General features: G+C 33.3%; 2 protein-coding genes across 3 annotated transcripts; one reads left to right on the top strand and one right to left on the bottom strand.

Moving 5' to 3' along the window:
- The first annotated feature begins 235 nt into the window (after nucleotides 1-235).
- On the top strand, nucleotides 236-887 carry LOC135142846 (uncharacterized). Its single transcript, XM_064074661.1, has 6 exons — nucleotides 236-287; nucleotides 344-418; nucleotides 490-525; nucleotides 575-622; nucleotides 675-719; nucleotides 770-887. The coding sequence occupies exons 1-6, from the start codon at nucleotides 243-245 to the stop codon at nucleotides 836-838; spliced, it is 318 nt and encodes a 105-aa protein (XP_063930731.1). The 5' UTR covers nucleotides 236-242; the 3' UTR covers nucleotides 839-887.
- A 12,069-nt stretch (nucleotides 888-12,956) lies between these two features.
- On the bottom strand, nucleotides 12,957-14,742 carry LOC135127176 (phospholipase A2 inhibitor beta-like). Of its 2 annotated transcripts, none has more exons than XM_064053565.1 (2): nucleotides 14,648-14,742; nucleotides 12,957-14,092 (listed from the first exon to the last, which is right to left on the bottom strand). In XM_064053565.1, the coding sequence occupies exon 2, from the start codon at nucleotides 14,088-14,090 to the stop codon at nucleotides 12,990-12,992; it is 1,101 nt and encodes a 366-aa protein (XP_063909635.1). In that variant the 5' UTR covers nucleotides 14,091-14,092; nucleotides 14,648-14,742; the 3' UTR covers nucleotides 12,957-12,989. The 2 variants fall into 2 exon arrangements, with proteins under 2 accessions (XP_063909635.1, XP_063909627.1); XM_064053557.1 differs by lacking the exon at nucleotides 14,648-14,742 and adding an exon at nucleotides 14,147-14,348.
- Between the last annotated feature and the right edge of the window lie 1,931 nt (nucleotides 14,743-16,673).

The following is a 16,673-nucleotide window of genomic DNA, read 5'->3' as shown; positions in this document are numbered from 1 at the left end:
ATTTGATTCGTATTGTCTTAGTACACGAATAACAGTTTCCAAAAAAAAAATAATAAAAACAAAACATATACAGTCGTAATAAATTTTCCGCTATCAATAAATTTTTAAATAAGAGAAATATAAGATGATAGTTTGCATCTATTTATTGCGTTATGAAAACTTTTAGCAAATTCGGCACAAATTTTATCAGTCAGACTAGTATAAAAAGACAAATTCACATAAATCACTCGTAAGTTGTAAACATGAATCTCAAGTTTGTTTGTACTTTGATCTTTTGCATATGCATGGTAATTTTTATTTTACTTTTTTTATTACTTTTTACTATTGTTTTCTCGAATTAAAGCACAACGCATGTGAAGCAAAATCTGTAGCTCTTGGAGCTTCACACCTGTCTGGATCAGATGAGAATAACTACCTGGTAAGAATTACAAAATTTTGGTTAAATTTATTGCACGCTAAATACAAATTTCTAATCTGATTTGTTTTTAGCTTAACAATTTTGAAGTTCTAGTGGCGATAAATGAGGTAATATTTTAATAAAACTTTGAAAAAATTTAACTGTCTCTGATTTTAGTGGACAACCCCTGAAAACACGGAAATTTTCTCTGGAGAAATAGAGTCGGTAAGGTCATTTGTTATGTTTTGTACAAATCTACGATCAAACCAATTTTCAGCGTATCCATGCTGGCAGTGAAGGACGGTCAATGATGCCAAGAAAGGTAAGTTTATTGAGAAAAAATTGTAAACGATTTCTAAATACTACTTTTAGAAAATCAATCTTGTGCATTCTGGCGAAAAATCAGACGAAGAACCACCAATAATCAGAGTAACAATATAAAGAACGTTTTTGTTAATGATCACTAAATAAAATTTTTGAAAACAATAAACGGAATTGACATTATACATATTTCAAAAGTCATACTGCAAAAAAAACTCAGGCGGGAGCTCTTTGTGCAGATGGCTGCCTGGCTGCAAGTCATAAATTAATGAAACGCCCGGAAGTGGCCAATTTTGCATTTTGCACAATCTCGAGATCATATGTGTTAACAAACGGTCAGTCGAAGATGAAATACTCGTAATATTTTTGTAATAACCAAATTAAAAGCAAATAAATTCTGTTTTCCGTCACATTTAGGCCAGAAGGGGTTCCTTATCTTCGGGGGCCTGATGGTCCAGCATCACAAGCATATCCGTACAAACCGTCTCTGCACAAGTAAAATACATTTACCGCACTTTATCAGTGAGAATAGTGGTATCTGAGCAATATGTGTAGTGTTTAAAATGTTGATGTTTATACATCGGAAGAATGTCACGTAGACGTCTGTTTGATATGAATGAATTTATCGCCTCAAAACACATGACTAAAATTAAAATATTCTCAATGTTATTATTATAATTCTTACCTTATTATTATTTTATTGTTATAAAGACGATATTAATTTGATCAATAATAAATTGACTGATTCATTAATTTTTTTGCCACCCTGTATAAGCAAATCTAAAAAATATGAATGTACTGATAAATATAGATATAGTATAGACTGATGATATTTTGCACATTTTCGAAAGAATTTATTCGGCAAAATTTTGAGATGCTTCATACATTTTTTGGAGGAGATAAGCAAATATATTTTGAATAAAAATTACAATTTACACTTTTTTTAACAGCCTACACTCTATTCTCACTTTACAAAAAAACATATAATTCACCCCACCCACCCACCCCGTCTTCATTTCAATGACTCATTTTGTGTAGTCCGAATGAAGGGTGGATCTCAATTGAAGAGAAATAAAATCGTTAAAATGAGAACAGCGTATATGGGCGGGGCTAGTATCTGCTAAGATAAGATTGATTTTGGTAAATGACATATCCTCTAAGGAAAAGAAAGGGTGGGTGGGCGGGGCTAAAACTTGCTTAGTTTAGGACTGACAATATTAAGAGTAGTCACTGGGCTCACTGGAACGAAGAAGGGGTGGGTGGGTGGGGCTACTGCATGCTTATAAAACGAGAAAAACCTTATTTAGCCCCGCCCACCTCCTTTCTCCATTTCAGTGATTTATCTTATTTAGTGTAAAATGGAAACTAAAAAATAACATTATTGTATTCCCAAAATTTTCGGGAAAAATAAATTGACTCATTCATCAATGTTTTGAGCCACATATTTAAGCAAATCTAAAAAATATGAATGGAATGATAAATCACAAGTAAAAATTTATTATGCGTATCATAACCTTAAAACATCTGCAAGATTTCAAAGCATTCGTTTTGCACATTCAAAATTTAATTGTAAAATGTTGTTTTATATTTTTGATTATTTTTTCCAAAAATCTACGTTTCTGATAAAAACTCAACACGGAGTCATAAACTACAATTTAAAACCCATTTACTATGTACAATTTTGAAGTGACGTCATCATATTAATAGTGGGGATGATTAGATAAATTTTGGTTGGCGTTTTACCATCTACGTAATGACGTAATCAATTTTTTGGAGTTGATAAACAGATACATTTTGATTAAAAAGTTACCATGCTTACAATAACTTCAAAACGTCTACAAGATTCAAAGTATTCAGTTTTTCAATTCTTGATTTAAACCATAAAATAAATTGACTCATTCATTAATTTTTTTGAGACACCCCGTATAAGCAAATCTAAAAAATATTAACGCAGTGATAGATCACAAGTATTGACTCATCATACTTTGCACATTTAAGATAGGATTTATTCAGCAAAATTTTGAAGTTACGTCATCAATTTTTTAGGGGGGATGAGCAAATAGATTTTGATCAAAAGTTTATGATAACTTTAAAATATCTCCAAGATTTCAAAGCAAAGTTTTGTAGTTCTTGATTAAATCGGTATAAGCAAATGTAAAAAATATGAATGCAATCATAACTCACAAGTAAAAAACTCATGATATTTTGCACATTTCGGGTAGATTTAGGAATTTAACTCGTTACTATGGAAATTTGCAATTTACCACCTTCAAATTTCACATGTTTTTACAAGATTAATAGGGGCAAAATCAGTTTTATCTTAATAAGTACTAGGCCCTCCCACCCGCCGCCTATTTTCTCAGAGGGTTTGTCATTTGCCAAAATCAGTCTTATCTTATCAAGTACTAGCCCCGCCCACCCACCCCCTATTTTCTCAGAGGATATGTCATTTGCCAAAATAAGACTTATCTTAGCAAGTACTAACCCCGCCCACCCGCCCCTTATTTTCTCAGAGGGTACTACTTGCTAAGATAAGTCTGATTTTGGTAAATGACATATCATGTGAGAAAATAGGGAGCGGGTGGGCGGGACCCCTATTAAACTTGTTAAAACTTGCTAAATTTAAAAGGTGTTAAATTACAAGTATCAATAGTAACGAGTTAAATTCCTAAATCTGATTGGATGTTTAATTTTAACAAATCAGTCATTAATTTTTTTTAATCACCCTGTTTATGTAAATCTAAAAAATATGAATGCAGTAATAAGTCACAAGTATAGACTGATCATATTTTGCAAATTTTAGATAATATTTATCCGGCAAAATTTTTGGATGGTGTCATCAATTTTTGAAGGCGATAAGCGAATATATTTTAATTACAAAATTATTATGCTTACCGTAAATAAAAAACATCTGCAAGATTTCACAGTATTTAGTTTGGCAGATTCAAAATTAAATTGCAAAATGTTCTTTTATAATTTTAATTTTTTTCCAAAAATCTGGACGTTTTGGGTAAAAACTCAACACGGAGTCATAAACTGCATGTATAGGACTATGATATTTTAAAGAATTTAAAAGCAATTTACTACGTACAATTTTGAAGTAACGTCATCACGTTATTGGTGGCGATGAATAGACAAATTTTGGTTAGCGTTTTACCTACATGATATTCCTAATATAAATACAAAATTTGACAACAATCGGCTCAGTACTTTCGGAGATTATGTGCCTAATAAAAATCCGGGACGGCAGACAGACAGACAGACAGACAGATACTATAGGTGACAATTAACATACGAATCCAAAAAAAAATCTTAGATAATCAAAAAAAATACTAATTTGCATAAGTTATATTTAACCATAAAACAAAAAATATATTTTCTTGTTGTATAATTTTTTAAATAAAAGAAATATAAGATAATACTTTGCATTTATTGCGTTATGAAAATTTTTAGCAAATTAGACACAAAGTTTAGATCATCAATCTTGTGCATTCTGAGTTAAAGTCAAACGAAGAAACACCAATAATCAGAGTAAAAGTATAACGAAATTACATTTCAAAAACAAATTTGTTGAATATTAAATAATATTTCCTTTTAAGGCAAGTTATTAAAGAAGAGAACCGATAACTTGTTTCTTTAATAACATATCCTTTATTTAGAACAAGTGTCAAAATCGATAGTCATTGTTTGTAATAAAAGATATCAGATTAGATTCTGTGTTTGTTACCTGACTGACTAATGTTAATTTTGCCGCCTTTTCGAAACTCTTGAAATACTATAATCTGTGCGAAATATTATCATCATTACAGGTGATTAGGAACAAATAACATAATTACTGCAAACCTTTGATTTACACGAAGTACACGAAATAAATTATTCAACAAAACAAATTTTGCATTAAAACGTTTTCCCCAACCACAACATTACATTGACGGATATTAAAACATTTAAATATTTTCCAGCATTGGCGCATTTTTGTTTTAATAATAAATAATCGCTGATCGTTCTGATACGATCTCCTTTAAATACCCTAAAAAAGAAAATGGAGTGAAAGTGCTGAGCACGTAAGATTAGATCCTGCGAATGATAAAAGATAAAACAGTGTTTTTTAACAACAAAACTTTCTTGTAAGAGTATCTAAACGGAAGTCTTACTTAGAAACGACCGTCAGAATGTGTACGTGCTTGGGTATCCCCGTGAGACGGTTGAATGCCTCTTGACGGATAGAGCCTGTCATTAAAGCTCTATTTAAATGCATTCCTTAACTCCATAGCTCGGGGACCGACGAACAGAAAGTACTACTTTATTAAACTCTCTTACAGTCCCACAAATTAGGCTAATCAAACGTCGAGCTAAACCAAATTCGAAAAAATTTTTATTTGCATATCTAAATAACATCGCTTTTGTTATCGCACTTCTTGCGCCAAACCCGTATCAGTCAAATTTTGTTTCCGCGGTATCTAATGAGAATCTGGGCAAAGAATTTAATCTTTAAAATGTCATTTTCAGATCGAAAGCTATTTTACCCGGCACGTTAGTATTCACGTGGTTTCGCGGTCTTATAGATCACAAGTTCGTTGCTGATGGAATATTTTCTAATATTCAACCCCTTATGGCATAAATTTGTAATATTGCAAACGTTATGCTCACTTGAGATCTTATTTTTTATTGTTTTGTCTGCAATATAACTTTAGCTACTCAAGTACACGCTGAGACAAAGAATATTGTCTTCTGCGGCTCGGCATAAAGGCACATTGAAGGATATTGCAATGGATTATTCAAGGAGTGCTTATACTGCTCGAGAACAACGCTTCAAAATTACCAGCAGCATTTTACTACTCTATACTTTTACAGAAGCTCCAGTTTTCTACCACTTAACATCCATTAAAGACGCTTTAGAATTTAGATAGTTTCATTTCTGCAGCGCCGTTTTACATGGCAGAATTGCTCGTTTTTTGCGCGAGAACTTTCCTAAATTACTAATTAAATAACGAACCGATTTTAAAACAATAAACTAAAGCCGTGCGTATTAATTTTCATCTCGAGGAAAATCAATACCTAACCCAACGTTTATCTTGTTAATCCTTTGGGACGCAAGATAAAAACTGAGGACGTGATTGTACTCCCTGATAGCGACTTTTCCTTGGCTTAATATTAGCTTGTCACATACATGACAACCGCAAAAATGAAATAACGATTTTATTGAATAAATTTTGACCAGTTTCCTTCAAAAGCAACCAACAACTCAACATTGATTTAAAATAATCATCTAAACATCCTAAGTGGATTTTCCTCGTTTCCTAGCCTGCTCGTATTGCTTAATAAAAGGAAATCCCGCCAGGAGCAAGAAAAATAGAAAAAGTTACCGCAGACTTAAACTTCCAATGAAAATAAACTCGCATTCTCGCAAATTATTGCTACCATACAAAACTCGAAAAACAAACATCGTTCGGTTACGTTAAATCTTTAATTTAGAACAAGCTAACGGCGAACTTCTTTGTGTCGTCTTTAGCAACAGGAACGTTCCAAGTGAGTGAGGTGGGTAAAGACCATTTCTGCGCAAGCAATACCGTTGACTTTCTCTACGTGATATCGTCTATCCGTATTAACCACCTGAACGTGCACCTTCTCGAAATACTGAATAGTGTTGATCAGGTGAATGCAAGACAGCGGATTATCATCGATCCACAAACTCTTCGCTGTTGGTATGGTGATGGAATTTGCGTCTAAACAGTCAATTCCGCTTCTATTCACATCCACCTTCGACAGGTGCTTCAAAGATATTAAGACATTTTATTGAAAACACAAACATCAAAGCGTTTAGTTTCAACAGACCGAAAGATCGCGGATTTCCACAACTTGTTATTATCAGTTATAATATATTAAGTGCATCGCAATGTTATCGATAATTTTGAGCAACAATAACTCGAATGCTTGTTGCATTGAAAACGCACGAGTGCTTTAGCACGAGTGCATTTTTCTTAGGCAACAAGCATGAGAGATTATTGTTGTTCAAAATTATCGATTTCATTGTGATGCACGCAATATATTCAACAGATTATTGCAAGAACAAACATTTTAAAAATAATTTTATAATGATTTACGAAGTAGTTTGGTGTGCGATACTATGGCGACGCAAGTAAATAAGAACAGCCATTTTGCAAAATTTGTGTGGGTTTAAAAAACCATGTCCAATTTTCGTTTTGGTCGTAACACGCCAAAAGAAATTGATGATTCTATTACAAACATTACGCCGCTAAATACGAAGAACTCACGAAATTCAATCTGGAGGCAATTTGAGAAGTTTTGCGGTGAACGCAAATATGTTTTTGATGGAAACACTTCCACGGAAAAACTAGCATTCATCCTCAAAGATTGGGGGTACAATATGAAAAAAGTCGATGGTAATGACTACAAAGAAGCAGTAATAAAAACGATGTGGAATGTAACGGCAAAGCAGTTGCAAGAACTGTATTTCAATAAATTTGGTATAAAGTTTGATCCTTTTGTTGACCTGGAATTCAAGGGTAGTAGAAATGCACGCGACGCAAAACGCCGGAACCTACAAATACAACCGGAAAAACGCAAAACTAGTTCCTCAATTTTGACTCTAGAAGAATACAACAAGATTCTAAAGATTTATAACGAAGACACGCCAGATGGTTTACAGAAAATGTTTTTTTATGTGGCTGGATTAGAATTAGCTTGGAGGGGATGTGAAGGTGTTAACGTTACTATCAAACATTTTAAGGAAGAAAGTGATAATTGTGGTTTGCCTACGGGGCGAATAGAATACAATTGTATTTTTTCCAAAACAGCTCAAGGAGGTAGCCATAAATTAACAGACAGCAAATGGCTTGCAACAAACACCACAGATCCTAGAATTTGCCCTGTTAGGTAATTAAATACTGTTTCAAATACAAAATAATAATTATTTTATTATTTAAGGCTCTACAAAAAAATGCTGAGCAAGAGAGGTAAACATATAACCACCGATCGTTTATTTTTAACGCCAAATCCTGCATGGAGAGAACCTAGTTCTGTAGGATGGTTCAAAAATTCACCCGTTGGAAGGAATGAAATGGGGAAATGGACAAGAACCGCCGCAGAAGAAATAGGCATCGACATAAAGAAAAAGAAGATTAGTAATCATTCATTACGGTCAACTGCAGTGTCGCAACTTGCAAAAGCGGGAGTCGGTGAAGAACAGCTTATAAAGATTACCGGTCATGCCAATACTTTCTCCATCAAACCATACCTTCAGCTCGATGGAGATCATCATTATCAAATGATTGACAAATTACGCGCCAACTCAACGGCTATGGAAGAGTCTAATAACAAATCCACAAATTGCGCACCGTCTGCTTTGGTACAAATGTCTAAAAATATAGTTACTACTTCACCAAGCACACAAACCCCTGTAAATTACTACAACTGTACCATAATTAATTACAATTCTTAGTTTCATAATTAAATATTTGGTTAGTAACCTCTTGTTTTTTTTTGCAATTAACTGGTACTTGCTTATCTTATAGTTGGCACATCTGGCTAGTGATAATTATCGGTAGTGGTAATTGCACAGTGTGCAATTATCACGTAATTGTATGCTGATTGGTTGAATTTACAAATATTGACGCGTTTGATTGGTCAGTTGACATCATGTGACATGTGAGTGCAATAATCAGGCAAATTCAGTGCCGTAAGGTGTATGGTAATAACCCTAATAAAATTGATTCAAGATGACTCTTTCTTATTGACAAGGTGTTGTCAAAATTATACCAAAATTTTCTTTATTATTTCAACTGCATCTTTTGGTCTTGGTTAGGGCCTTACACTCCATCTTTTAAGGACACTATAATGGTAGTATTTTTTGGAATCGCTCCTTCAGTAGCTCACTGAAGTATAATTCGCTACAATCGGTCTTAAGACCGAACCTTGAGGAACTCCGCTATTAATATGTATGTTTTTGCTTGTGTTATCATCGGACACCAATCATCACAACTGCAAAATATTCTACAATCTTTCAAACTCCTGTGTTTTCTTTTCATACTACTTGCAACATTTTTTCCAAAACCCGATTGTGGTTGTCGTATAGTTCATCAGTTTTTCTTAGATCGTCGATTATATTACATACTATAAGAAGAACGTTATTATCTGTCTAATAAAAATCAACACAGACAGACGACAGATAGACGCAATTTTTTCGTACTCTTTGGGTAACCAAACGTCGAGAAAACATAAAAGTAGCCATAAAATTTTAAATTTTTACTTAAACCAGTCTTGTTGCATAGGTTCATTATTAAAAGAAACAGTAAACAAAATTATTTTCAAGAAATTTCTATACAGAGTAAAATTTTGTTAAAATTTTTTTAACATCTTAAGAATAATCCTGGGCTCTGATTTTCTAAATATACTAAGTAAAACGTAAAATTTAAAAGAAAAATAATTTGTACCACTCCAAGCGTAAACGTACTGTAATAAGGTCCATCTGGCGAATGGCTACTTTCATGTCTAGTCGACGTTTCGTGCCTCTGGAGTACGAAATAATAGGTCTCCCGTTTTCGTCTGTTTTCTCCCTATGTCGATTTTTATTACGCAAATAATCTCCGAAACTACTGGATCGATTGTTGCTAAAATTAGATGTATGTTATGAACATCGTGTGGATGGTAAAATTTGATGACATCCTTTTGTACAATAAACATTATTTAAATTTTCTAAAATAAGATACTCCTACACTTGTGATTTATGAATCCGCCTAGAATTTTCTTCACAATTACTTTACAAAAATGTTTATGCAACCCTTGCCTTTGGTTACCGAGCGTAAGCTAAGGAAGCATTGTAATCCAGTCCATCGGACGACTGGCTGCTTTCATGTTTTCTTGACGTTTCATAAAACGGAGAGAACGAAAAAATAGATCACCCGTTTCCGTCTGTCTGTCTGTGTGTTTGTCTTTAATTAGACAGAGAATCTTCAAAACTACTAGACCAATTGTTATCAAATTTTATATGTGTATAACAAATATTATCTCCACCAACAATAGAATGTCATCTCAAAAATTTACATTGGTAAATATTATTTAAATTTTACAAAATAAGATACTCCTGCACTTGTAATTTATAAATCCGTGTTGAGTTTTTGCCCCAGACATCCACATTTTATTAAAAAAATCAAAATTGTATAACATTTTGCAATTTATCTTTAAAACTACTATTGCTTGCTTATAAAAGATTCTGTAGGAAAAAGTTAAACTTAGCCCCGCCCACCCACCCATTCTTTCATTTTTTTTTCTTCAGAAATAAGAAATAAATATTATAGCAAAGAAGAAGTACAACCAAAAAATTTAACGCTAACATATAATTGACCCCGCCCACCCACCCTGTTTCCATTTCAGTGATTCATTTTGTCTAGTCCGAATGAAGAGTGAACCTCAATTGAAGAGAAATAAAATCGTTAGAATGAGAACAGCGTGTGTGGATGGGGCTACTATCAGCTAATATAAGATTTATTTTGGTAAATGACATATCCTGTCAGAAAATAAAGGGCGGGTGGGCGGTGCTAGTATTTGTTTGATTTTGGTTAATGACTGAACAATATTAAGAGTAATCACTGGGCGGGGCTACCGCTTGTTTATAAAACATTCTGCAGGAAAAAATTAAACTTAGCCCCGCCCACCCACCCGTTCTCTCATTTTTTTTAATAATAAGAAATAAATATAGCAAAAAGTAGTATAACAAAAAAATTACAATTAACACTTTTTTTAACAGCCTACACTCTATTAGTTCCCATTCTCATTTACAAAAGAACATATAATTCACCCCACCCACCCACCCCGTCTTCATTTCAATGACTCATTTTGTGTAGTCCGAATGAAGGGTGGATCTCAATTGAAGAGAAATAAAATCGTTAAAATGACAACAGCGTATATGGGCGGGGCTAGTATCTGCTAAGATAAGATTGATTTTAGTAAATGACATATCCTCTTAGGAAAAGAAAGGGTGGGTGGGCGGGGCTAAAACTTGCTTAGTTAGGACTGAACAATATTAAGAGAAATTACTGGGCTAACTGGAACGAAGAAGGGGTGGGTGGGCGGGGCTACTGCTTGCTCATAAAACTAGAAAAACCTTATTTAGCCCCGCCCACCTCCTTTCTCCATTTCAGTGATTTATCGTGTTTAGTGTAAAATGGAAACTAAAAAATAACATTATTGTATTCCCAAAATTTTCGGGGAAAATAAATTGACTCATTCATTAATGTTTTGAGCCACATATTTAAGCAAATCTAAAAAATATGAATGCAATGATAAATCACAAGTAAAAATTTGGGTAAAACTTTTTCGGCAAAATTTTGAGATGACGTCATCAATTTTTTGGAGGAGATAAGCAAATATATTTTGAATAAAAATTTATTATGCGTATCATAACCTTAAAACATTTGCGTTTTGCATATTCAAAATTTAATTGTAAAATGTTGTTTTATATTTTTCATTGATTTTTTTTTCCAAAAATCTCTACCCTTCGGATAAAAGCTCAACACGGAGTCATAAACTACAATTTAAAACCCATTTACTATCTACAATTTTGAAGTGACGTCATCACATTAATAGTGGGGATGATTAGACAAATTTTGACTAGCGTTTTACCATCTACATGATATTCCTAATAGAAATACAAAATTTGACAACAATCGGCCCAGTACTTTCGGAGATTATCCATTTAATAAAAATCCGGGATGGCAGACAGGCGGACAGACGGACAGACAGACGGAAACGGGAGACCTACTTGTTTGTACTCTAGGAGTCATGAACGCTTAAGAAAACGTATCAGTAGAGAATCGGCCGACGGACTCGAATACAATTTTATTTATTAGAAAAAATAATTAATCAAAATTTATCCGTTTCTCTTCCGAAAAACTGATGACGTCATCTCAAAATTTTGCCTAATAAATTCATATCTTTTAAAAAGGGTGACTCCAAAAAATGAATGATTGAGGCAAATTATTTTATTGATCAAATTAAGAACGGCTCACCCCGTTTTCTCGAAAATTTGAGTATACAGTACTGTTATTATTGATATTACATTGCACATATCCAAATTGATATATGTGTTGGCGACTTCATCACAAAATTTTCTTATGTAAAAACTCACTTGAAACACATGAATAGCATGCTCCTTTGACTATACTTTAATAGTCCATACATATCTTTATTTTAACTTATAGGTATAAGGGTTATCATAAGAAAAATTAAATATTACAATTTTTCAAAGAATCTGTTTGTTTACCTGAATTCCATGGACGAGGGAAATTCTGTCTACATAACTCTGGACCTTTTTTTACCCATAAGTCGTGTAGATAGTTCTTGAACAACAAATGATAATCTAATCACTATCACTATTAAGAAAAGACATTTATTTCTTAATTATATTCAATTTCATTTTTTCATCACTCTTTTTTTCTTTTTTATACACTTATATACTGTTCTGACAACGATTTTTTTGAAAAAAATATTTAGCTATGAGTTCTCAAGTTCGAAGGGTACATTTTACAAGTATATACGTCCCTGGCACGAAACTTTATCAGCCACTAATACAGTGTCAATTAGGTTGTGTTTACACAGTTATTGTCATCTTTAACTTCACAAATAATAAAATTTTAATTATTTCCAAAAACAGTTTTTGGACTTTGATAAAACTGTATAGGGTCCTCATTAACTCGATAAAGTAAACTAATATTTCGCTAATCTTAGCGTAGCGAAGAGCATCCTCAAATTAAGATTTAAAAGACACAAAAGTGCTAACAAAAATGAAGGAAAAATAAATAGGAGATAACGATATACCATAAATTAGAAAAAAGTACTACAACAAAGTACTCAAATTAATTATGAGAAAAAAATAAACGGAAAGTCGGACATCAGGAGTGAATCAATTGCGAACAGAAAACAAATGGACAAAAAACTAAAAAAAAATCAACCAAAATAAAATGGTGGAACATAGAGAATACAAAATATAAGATAAATGAGATTAAAATATGTAATAGAAAATTTATTAACAACAAGTCGAGAAAAAACCGACAGCAACTACGACAGTGGCAAAAAACGACTAAATTTGGAACACTCAGGAAAAGCTCAAAACATAGAATAGGTTCTACAATTAATATAAACATAGCACAATTGAAACCTGTAGCCTATAGAACTCACTCGTGAAAGCACACACTATCAAATTAAAAAAAAAACAACACCATGCCGTTACAATAAATCTTTAATTCAGAAAAATCTAACAGTACTGAATAGACTTCTTCGTGTCGTCTTTAGCAACAATCAAAAATTGTTCAAACTCAACCGGGTGCGTCAGGATCATCTCCGTGCAGGCAATACCATTGACGTTCTGAACATGATATCTTCCTACAGTATTAATCACCTGAACGTGCATCTTCTTAAAAAACTGAATGATATTAATCAGATGAATGCAAGACAACAGGTTATCGTCAATACGCAAGGTCTTCAACGTTGGTACATTCACATGGATAGAATTCGCATCCAAATAATAAATCCCGTTTCCACTCAGATCCAGCCTCGACATATGGTCAAAAGGTATCAAGATATTCCCATCAAAAACCGACACACTGTTGTTGGCGAGGTTCAAAGTGTTGAGATTCGTCAAACCAGAGAAAGTCCCAATTGTAAATTTCGTCAACTTGTTGTCAGCCAGATTGAGCTGTCTCAGTGTGTGTAGATGCTTGAACACTCCTAGAGTCAGATGGCAAATGTGGTTGTTCTCCAAATTCAACACTTCTAGGTTTTCTAAACCAAAAAACGCATCTTCGTGTACGGTTTTGATGAAGTTCTTCGACAAGTCGAGGATTAGGAAACCTAACGATCCTCCGAAGAGTGAGTTCGGTAGAGTTTTGATTTTGTTGTTGTTGAGAAGGACCGTGTTGGCTTCCAGGTCGTTCAGAAATCCTGGGACTGCGTTTTCTAGGTGGTTGTTTTCCAGGTGGACTTCGTACACCTGTCGTAGTCCCCAAAAAGCGTCAGGTGCGATTTCTTGAATCTCATTATTTTGCAGGTAGATGTACTGGATGTTCGTCAAGCTTGAAAAAGCTCGCCAGGCTATAGCTCTAATTCCACTCTCGGAAGCGTTAAATGAAACAAGGTTATTTGTATAGGGGAAGGTCCTGTTAGTGAACGTCCTGATGTTGCACTTGACACATTGCAAGTGGTAATTCCCGTAGAACACGTTAGGGAATGCGTCGTGTATGTTCTTACAAAAATAGGTCCTGATGTCATGTTCGTAATCGCAACCGTTTTGCGTTTCGGCACAATCTCCAAATATTATCAGAATTCCACTAATGAGAATAAATAATATATCCTTCATAGCTGCAACAAAACAACGTTACATTAACAACAATTTAATACAAATGTAACACAAACCTTTATTTTATCAGAACAAAAACAGACTAGAGTTGACGCTTCGCGGTTATCCTCATTGATACTGTTTTATTAACATGAATTATTGAAACTGTTTATTATATTTTTAAATCAGGTCATCATTTAAATATTTCCAATAACGAAACTTTATAAAACCGAATAACAATGAACTTTGAATTCACATTTACTTCGTTGAAATTTTACTGCAACAATGTCGAATAAAACCGCTAAATTATAGCGTGATAAGCAACAGTGTGCGTTTAATAACGTCCTTCCGTCACACACCTAATTTTTTCATTTAGCTGATGCACTGAGACGATAATTAAATGAGAGTAATATTCGCAACCTGGCTTCAACTCATCGTTCCAAAACGACAAGCTGCGTCACGATACTCACCAACAATTAATTAAATAATTGCTGCTGACACATACTTACCTATGCTCACCGTGGAAGTACGAACTATAAATCTCGCAGTCTTTTTCTTTGTGTTACAAAAATACTTACCTCTGATAGTGTGAATTAAGATTAACAGGCGAGCTTCACAAGATAAATTACTTTGCAGCGAATAACCGTACTAAACACTTTAAAGATTTTCATTTTAATTTCCGCACAGATAAAGATTTAAATGCAGGCGAGTTTTCAAATGTTAATACCGATGTACTTAATTCATTATTTAAACTTATCGTGCTATCTAATAGGGGAAGGTAGATTGAATTGCGTCGTTATTTCGACTAATATCGGAATCATTAAGGCTCTTCATTAAAAAGCAGCACCGTTGGCTCGCTAGATCTAATTTATTATTACGCGATCTTCATAAAGTGACTACTAAGATTTCGGGGAGTTTTCTTTTTCGTTTTAACCAATTTACATGTTATAATTTATGCCCAAACACGATTTCCATTTGGGAGATTATAAATCAAACAATCAGATTAATTTAAATTTTTCGGTGTTTATTTTTCTGCAACTGGCGTCCACCCTTAATACACCTTTTTAATCGCTGGTCCATTAACAATCATTTTTATACTTTTCCGGTGCTGCAGCAACATACAATCAAATTTGTTGTAACTCTGTTTTGTTCGATTTTAAATTATGAAGAGTACGTGTTCACAATCCTAGTCGAGACTTCTCAGGACGTGTTGCACGCTTAGACTGAGTATGGTGCGTTGATCAGAAAGTAAAATAATCAGAAAACGTGTAGTAGAACCAAAACATGTTAGAACTTTTAGAAAATCCGTTCATAGATTGTTTTCACGTGTAGTTCAATGTCATGTATAGTTGGTTGCATATACGTATTTATAACTAGAGAGCGGAAAATATGCACCAAAATTTTGAGAAATATGATCATATGATATGCACCAAATTTATGCAAATATGCAGTAACTTTCTTAATATATGCTGAGATATGCAATGCATATGCTCCAAAAATAAAAAAAAGCGAACTAAATTTATTTATAAAATACAAAAACAGGGTTCCCGAGCTTACGTTTTATTACAAAAAATACATAAATCACACTGCAAAGTGTTTAATTACATCTCACTAACTCATAAATCACGGTTTTAAAGATAATATTCTTATTATACTAAAAAATAAATATAAACAGAACAAATTGAAAAATAGTAGTAATCCATTATTTAATTACTATTTTGGTAACAATTTATTTTTAGATATTTTTCGAAATATTCTAACAAAAAGTTTTTCCGGTGATTCTAAAGTATATGTATTTCTAAATAGAAAAACTGTGTACTACGTCCACAGATGTAAAAATACTTACCGGTTTAGGGCAGGCGCCACAAAACACAGTTCATTCTTGAAGAATAAGTTCAGGAAAAGGTTTAATCCATAAATTAATTTGAGTTATCTTCGATATATACCTGTATCCCTTTAAATGCTTTCAATACAAACTCACGATGAAAAATAATAGTCCCTTCGACCACCACTAAACGTACCACTTAACTAACGAACAAAAATATTGGGCATGAATGGTATTTCCAAAAGTAATTAGGACGCGAATTTACCTGAAAGGATGGCTTAACACCCAGTGGTGTCTCCAAACTACCGTAAAACCCAAACCTTTCCTAGTTATTTGAAGCTCAGGACAATATTTGCAATATGATTCATAAAATTTCGTCTTTCTAGATAAATGCCGATAGAATGAAAATTTTTTTTTTCAAATTAGCACAAAAATTGATAAAAATGCAAAATATGCACGCGTTTGGTGAAATATGCAGCAGAAGGCAAATATATGCAAATATGCAATTTTTTTATAGCTGTATTCATTTTTAATTAGCATGATTCGTTCACATATTAAATATCAAGACTTATATGCAAAAAATAACGGATATGCAAATTTCATAAAATCCGCTCTCTATTTATAACAAATAAAAAATCTTAAAGTGAGCCTTAATCTTTAGGTTGTCCAACACAGTAATATTAAATGTGAGTGTTGCTCGCGATTGTGTTTATACACTGCGAACGTGTAAACACAGAAACGTAGCTGGCGTGGCTCGCGATTATATTAAGACATAAAAT

The sequence above is a fragment of the Zophobas morio genome, unplaced genomic scaffold (genome assembly GCF_036711695.1).
Source record: "Zophobas morio isolate AGI-343-1 ecotype UQ-CSIRO unplaced genomic scaffold, CSIRO_AGI_Zmor_V1 ptg000002l, whole genome shotgun sequence".
Classification (NCBI taxonomy): Eukaryota; Metazoa; Arthropoda; class Insecta; order Coleoptera; family Tenebrionidae; genus Zophobas; species Zophobas morio.
The sequence above is the reverse complement of the archived record's forward strand: the minus strand, read 5'-3'. Positions and strand labels throughout refer to the sequence as shown.

What these genes read in the sequence shown, in the direction of transcription:
- LOC135142846 (XM_064074661.1), top strand. Translation starts at nt 243, where the DNA reads ATGAATCTCAAGTTTGTTTGTACTTTGATCTTTTGCATATGCATG. An exon ending in TGATCTTTTGCATATGCATG is followed by an intron (nt 288 to 343) that starts GTAATTTTTATT and finishes CTCGAATTAAAG; the next exon opens with CACAACGCATGTGAAGCAAA. An exon ending in TTCTAGTGGCGATAAATGAG is followed by an intron (nt 526 to 574) that starts GTAATATTTTAA and finishes CTCTGATTTTAG; the next exon opens with TGGACAACCCCTGAAAACAC.
- LOC135127176 (XM_064053565.1), bottom strand. Translation starts at nt 14,090, where the DNA reads ATGAAGGATATATTATTTATTCTCATTAGTGGAATTCTGATAATATTT.